The sequence below is a fragment of the Solanum tuberosum genome, unplaced genomic scaffold (assembly GCF_000226075.1).
Source record: "Solanum tuberosum cultivar DM 1-3 516 R44 unplaced genomic scaffold, SolTub_3.0 scf00241, whole genome shotgun sequence".
Classification (NCBI taxonomy): domain Eukaryota; kingdom Viridiplantae; phylum Streptophyta; class Magnoliopsida; order Solanales; family Solanaceae; genus Solanum; species Solanum tuberosum.
In genome coordinates, this window is record NW_006239165.1 from 668,239 (window position 1) to 675,943 (window position 7,705).

The 7,705-nt window shown below is 27.3% G+C and overlaps 1 protein-coding gene across 1 annotated transcript in view; it reads right to left on the minus strand.

Annotated features, from left to right (window-relative positions):
* Positions 1–5,615: 5,615 nt before the first annotated feature.
* LOC102590136 (myb-related protein 305) overlaps positions 5,616–7,705 on the minus strand; it is a 6,176-nt gene continuing 4,086 nt past the window's right edge. The window contains exon 3 of the mRNA XM_006357091.2: positions 5,616–6,177. Coding sequence (XP_006357153.1) covers positions 5,853–6,177 — 325 coding nt within the window. The 3' untranslated portion in view covers positions 5,616–5,852. The remainder of the gene's footprint in view (positions 6,178–7,705) is intronic.

The following is a 7,705-nucleotide window of genomic DNA, read 5'->3' on the forward strand; positions in this document are numbered from 1 at the left end:
TAAACTAAAAATAACCAACAAACATATAATATATGTATGTATTCATTTATGATATCATCTAATCGTATAAAATGTATAATATAGACTGTCTAGTTCCGCAAGAACACCAAAAATAGTGGCTATCCCAGAAAAGATGATCATGCGTTCTTCGGCCCACTAGCAACCCGGCCTTTTTCATCGGGTACAAAAAATATTCGTAGCTTTGTATACTATACTAAAATGAAATTGAACAAAACAAGTAAAGGACTAATATATTAATTTTGTCACCTCTTTCCTCTTTAGAATTATAATAAGTAATTATTAGGTGAGGATTAATATATACAATGGTGAAAATAAAAATAGTAGGATTCATATACATTTGAATCAAAATTGTTTTGGATTGAGTCGTAACTGTTGTTACTGTCACCTTTTTCCTCTTTAGAATTATAATAAGTAATTAGTAGGTGAGGATTAATATATACAATGGTGAAAATAAAAATAGTAGGATTCATATACATTTGAATCAAAATTATTTTGGATTATTGAGTCGTAATTGTTGTTACTGTCACCTCTTCTCTCTTTGCGTTTGTTATAATATGAGGCATCGTTTAAGTGGATTATATCGATCTTTATGGAAAATAACCTAATTATACAAATCTTTCTACTATATTTATTATTCGTATAGTTTGAAAAAATCCATATTTGTCTCACTAATTAGTAATTTCATACAAGATTTCAAGTTAGATACTCCTAAATATATGTATTTTTTGCTACCAGATACTTTCTAAAATACAGATTCATAGGGAGAGAGGTGAGCGAGATAGGAGGGAGGCGAGCGAAAGAGTCTGTGTATCTTAGATACATGCAAATTACACTAGATATATGTATTTGAGATACCATATCTATTACGAAATACAAATATAAAGAGAGAGACGAACGAGAGAAGAGAGAGCTAATCAAGATAGGAGAGATGCGAGTGATATATATATATATATATATATTCATGATGAGTCATGTATAACAACTCATTGCCGACTCTACATGTGATTTATAATCTTTCACGTGGACATATTTCACCATTGGTTGATTTTCACACATTAGAAACATGTGCTTTAAATAAACGAGTGGCTAAAATATTAAGGGACTCATATATTTCGTATATGACTTTCTGTACCGTGAAAGTGTACACTTGTTTTTCTGTCGAAAGACCTTTTAATTTCTAACTCTTCTTTGATAATAAAGAAATAAAATTTGTATTTAACTCGTTTCAAAAGTTAATAATTACGATAAAAGAATTGTTCAACTTCATATGAAGAAACCATTTATTCCAGTATTCCATTCTCATCCGACGTGGGAATTAATTAATTCATTCATTTCTATTTTGTCATATTTTGAATGTGTATGTGTCTGAACTAATTAATTAAGAGAATTATATACATATTTTATAGTGTTAAGAACTAATTATATCATATCCTTACTCTTTTTTCAAATTATAAAAATTCCTTAAATTTGGTAGAATTCGATTACATCACAAAACATCCCGGTACATCGCGTTCCGATTCCGATTTCGTATACATCCATCAACATTTCAAAACATCACGTCCCGGTTCCGGATACATCACTCAACGTCCCTATACATTGTGTACATTTCGATACATCATGTAAAGTGATCTATTTGACCGATACATCGCGTAAAGTAATGTATCCGAGAATAGGAGAGAGTAAAAAAATTTGTAATTTTTTCAAATGATAAATTTTTCTTTAAAAATATAATAAAATAAGTTGTGTATTTTGATAAAAAAAACTATTAATAAATAAACAACCAATGGCACAGGCCACATTTCATGCGAGACAATTTGAAGGTCATGCTGGTATTAAGCTAAATAAGATTCAAATGCATGACATAATTGTAGACAAGCAATGGGATATAGTTACGGGTCGAACCAATAAGTGTGTATATTTTAATTATGATGAATTTTAATAAATATATATAATTTGAATTATAATTATGAATAGTATCTATTGTTTGTCTAGTTAGTATTCATAGCAATAGTTTTTAGACAAGAGAAAGACTAGCGAGATTGAGAGATAGAGAATTTCAGGATACGACTTGTATCTCAATTAACTGAAATATACAAATTACAGATACACAATTTCCTTTCTCTCTCCTAAAATCTCAATCTTACATATAAATACACATATTAACTTTGAAACTAAACATAGATATATATTTTATAACCCCTAAATTAAATACACACATATAATCTATATATAAAAAAATTTGTGATACACAAATGGAAAAAGTATTATACAGTTGTAGCACCCTTTAACTAAATACACAAATATAGTTCTTTCTGATAATAGTAGTTGTATCAGTTTTTTCCGATACAACCTAGTAATAAGTGTACCCATTCTTTATGATACATAGATACAATATTTTTTTGATACATAGATATAGTTAGTTTTTTGTATAAATATGTGTCAATTTGAAAAAGAAACAATTTGATAATAGGTGTATCAAATTTTTATACACAAATATAATTTTTTCTGACATACATACAATTAAATATATCAATTTAAGAAGAAAAGAAGATTCAAACATTGAACAACAAATCGAGAGCCTAGAGTGATTTTTTTTTAATATATATTGACATTAATCAAATAAAAAATAAATCAACAATCATTAGTCATTAATAAAATATTAAAGACCAAGAATCACGTGCATATATAGATAAAAATAATTTAGGCAAAACTTTAATGCGGTTTCATATTAATATAAGAAAGAGAAAGAAAAGAAGAAATATTCATACAATATTTGGGTTTGGTTTGACTTGATTTGGTATTGGAAAAAAAAACTCGACTATATTTGGGTTGGTTTGGTTTCAACTAAAAAAACCAACCCGAGACCAAACCAACCCGACATTATATATATAATTTTAAAATTTTATTTTATACGTAAAAATATTTAGTTTGATATAATTTTAAAATATTTCTTACACTTTTTTATAGTTTTTATCTTTTAATATATTATTTCATGTTTGAAAGTTAGAATTTTTATTGGTCCAATAAAGATTATAGTCTATAGATGTTGGTAATCATAATAAAGCTTAAATCAAAATCAAATTAATACTAATGCAAAAAAGAAAATCAATTCAACACAGAATGACAATAATATTGAATATTTGTTCTTTAGTTTTACATAGGTTTAGACAATTAAAATACATAATCTAACTTTAATTTCCTTTAATATTTAGTCATGTAACTAATACTTATTAAACTTATTTTAGCATGATTTAGTACTTTTAAATTATTATCATTTTTATTATGACTTATTAATTTACAATATTTGTTTTACATGATTTCATTATTATTTTTTTGTTGGATATTTTAGTGTCATTAATCATATCATATTTTGTGTTATTTTCTTAAGAAACACCTTAGATAGTTGTATTTTGGTAGGACTAAAGAAATATTTGAAGTACAAGTAAATTATATGTTCGTGGGAATACTTTACCGAAAATCCAAAAACCCCAAAAAAATCCGAAAAAACCCAAGGTTGAAAAAATCGAGTTTTATTGATTTGGTTTGGTTTATAAATTTAAAAATCCGACACAAATGGTTTGGTTTGATAGTTGAAAAATCCGAACCAACCCAACCATGTACACCCCTAGCTGTGTTTGCTTAGTTATATAATTTTTCCTTTAGTATCCCACCTAAATCTAATTGGACTGAGATGAATCTGATTTAAAATAAGCTAAACAATGAATAAATATCCAACTCATCCAATTTTTATCAAGATTAATTTGTTTTCTTAAAATTTACTTAATTACAACACACACACACACACACACACACATATATATATATATATATCAAATAATATCTTTATCTAAGTAATTTGACAAGGTTGTTTTTCATCTGTCAATTTTGCAAATACATAGCACAAATCAACCAAATTTTAAAATGAGCTGAAGTGGATTGGATAAAAAGAGATTGAATTCATAAACTAAACTTAGATGGGATTAGACAAGTCATATTTTCATAATTTATTTTATCATTCTTAGTATCACCATAGTAATTAGCTAATTATTACCTTACTTACACCGTATTACCTAATTATAAATATTTTATAAAAATGATTTATCCTATCTTATATTAATTACCCAACCTATAGGTTATTAATTAATACTACTTATAATATCAAAAAAATTATCAGTAATTACCTTATAATTAAACGAATAAAATATGCATGGTTGAAATTCATCTACTACTACCAGCCATATATCCAATTCCAAAAGCTCTATACACACCATATGACAATAATGACAAAAGCAATTAATTAAAGAACTTAGACACTTCATGTCCAACAACTAAATCAGTTTACAAGTGACAATGACATGACATAATTACCTAGCCTTCCTAAACAAGGATCATGGGCCTAATTACACTAAGTTTATGAATGTTTAAATGCTAAATTAGGGTTGTTTTGGAAGTTGATATCCTTTAGTCATAAGTAAGTTACATTAAGGGAAATAAAGTAGTCAATAATTAATAAAGATGAATTAATTAATATGATGAAAAAAAAGAAGAGATAGTGATACTGATAGGGACCATGTGGAGACTTCCCTTGGAGGATTCAAGAGTTAGGCTTACGTCCAACTTTAAACATGCAAGGCCATGCACAAATATAGTTAAATATGGAAAGCTAAGATTGAATTTTCCTAAAATAGATATATTACCTTTCCATGTGTCTATTTTTCATTAATTTAGTTTGGTATATGCTGGAACATCAATATATATTTTTATGTGTGTGTACATGCCTCATCATGATATTATTCTTGTCATGCATCTTCATATCTCTTCATGATGCATATAAAAAATTACACACTAGAAACAAACGTTTTTTCCATCGCGAATCAGTAAAAAAAATTATGTTGTAAAACATGATTTTCACACATCATTCCCACTAAACCAGCTCAGGAAACAGATTCTCATTGAAATATATATTGCGTAAAACCATATAACATTTTAGTAGTGTGATTTAAGTTATCAAGTTAGGGTGAAAGTAAAATTATCGATATGATGTGAGAGTAGTAAAATAAAAGATAAGACAAATAGTGGATATTAGGTGAAATTTGCATGGAAGATTAATATTCCAAGAAATTGTGAAATTACTATACCCCTTAATAAATTTAGCATTTCAAATGTCTAATCACTTTCTATCTTTGTCAAATATAGACTTAATTCCTATCTACAAAGTACTTAGCTTAATTAGATGAGTAGTTGATGAGATACACTTTCTTCTAATGATTAACTACAAGTACATTATAACTTTTTTATTAAAGTGATCGCCTAACATCGGATTAGATTTTTTAAAATTTTAGATTAAGACACATAATCATTATTGCTTGATCATGACATTGTTTTTAGTACACTAACTAGAAAGTTTCGAAAAGTGCTTATTTAATAAATTTAGGTAAGAGTCCTCTCTAAATATTCTTTTATTGAAAAATCTTACTAACGAAATTTTATTTAAGATATATATTGAAAACTAACTTTTAGTATATAGTGGCAATGTAGGTCATGAATTCGAGTCGCAGAAGAATCATGCATATATGGGAATATGTAGAGAAACATAGGCACCTCCATACATCTATATATTATTAAAATAATATGAACAGGGTTATATATAAGAGTTCGTCATATATATTACACATTGGAACACTTAAGAACTCAAATTATGCAGAATTTTAGCACTATATTATATAGGCTTAGCTGTATATCTAACAGCTTAATTTTTATAATACGTTACTAATGGTTTTCAATCTAAGGTTTAATTAATTACTCAAATTAAATATTCCAAACATACTTAATTAATCTCCATTAAGCAATTGCATTGACCAGATATCCTCCATGCTCCACATGTTGTCATTTGTTTCACTGAGAAAATTTGGGGCTTGAAAATTAGTGTCCAAATTTCCATTGTATGAAGTTGGAGAGTAAGTCTCTATGTTATCTGCTTGACCAACTGAGGATATTTGACTACTACTTCCTTCTTGATGATCAATATTTTGCTCTGAAGTTCCTTGTCCATTCATGTTCTCTCCTTGCTTAATGTGCTTCTGAATCCTAGTCCGCCAATAGTTTTTTATCTCGTTATCTGTTCTTCCAGGTAAATGCTTCGCAATTTTCGACCACCTGTACCAGAAATTAATCCAAGATTTAGAGTTAGTGTCTTTACGAGAAATACTATCTAATTTGTATACATAGACCTTATTTTTTGTATGTGTATGTCGATATAATTTGATCTGAAAATAATGGATTCAGTTGAATCTGATTAGTACTAGTACTATGATCAATTCACTACTAAATATGTATATGTTATCTATACACAAAAAAGAAGAGGATGTATGTCAACTACAACATGAGATTAAAATGTACTTGGTTAGCTTGTAAAAACATAGTTAATTTTATAACATACTACACCTATTTTTTTTATAAGATAATGTAAAGTTGTTGGTTATACGTAGGATGTTGGTAAGATGATCATGGCCCACAAAGTTAGATTACAAAAGTTATATTTTTTTTTTATAATTGAAAGTATTTCAATCACGTTTTGTAGTAGAAAAAGATGCTTGTCACGTTCTATGGTTGGAATTCAAACATTAAAGTCCCATTTGCCTCTTCCTATTTATTTAAACTCAACTCAACCAAAACGTTGAAACTAGAGAAACACACACACACACACTTACTTCCTATACTCACACCAAATATTATGTCTACAAAATAGCCACAAGTTGAAGATATTAATGAGCCAAGAAGAATTCAGAAGTCATTGCAATGCTCAATCCACCACAACTAATTTTTTGGTAATTCATGTTATGCACTATCACTAGCCAGATTATATTATGGTACGTTTTATTATTACATGCACCTATAAAAAGATTTTCAATTTTGATAATCAACACATTAGTATATACTCAACACACACATACACACAAGGTGTGAGTCAAGTTAGCTAGTGTCTTTGTTTTGTATATATGTTTTTCTTTAAGCATGTATGCACAAACAAGAAGTAGGGAAGTGGTTATATAGCTTTTGTTGAAATGTAAGACTATCTTATATAAAAGTTTAAATCGAGTATATTTTTGTTGAGTTAAGCCCCTCACGTGCGAGCTTAACTTTTTTTATGAGTCAATCACGTGATTCGTTTTTTTGTTGGATAAAAGGTGATGGTGACTTTCGAAACTAAGACTTTTGTCTGCTCTTATATTATACGGAATTGTATTATATGGTCATTTCTCATCTAAAAATTTAAACAGAAAAGATAGACACAATTTTATTCACATATTTATACCTTCAATAATATTAACTAATAAAACTTAAGATTTTCATATAAAGTATACTTTTAATTATTCAATTATATAATATTTTCAACACCGACTAATAACCGTATCTTATAATTATTGGGTGCTAATTTTTCAGGCGGTTGTGTTAAAACATTTTAGTTACCCATCTAAGTACTATACACGGTAAATATTACTCTATTTTCTTTGTCTCAATTTATATGATACAAATTAAAATTTCAAAAGTCAAACTTTAGATTTTAACTGTGAATTTAAACGTAGAAACTTCTGATTTTTTTAAAATAAAATTTATATTATTATTCAATAATTAACTATTTAAAATATTTTAAAAACATATATATATATATATATATATCGTT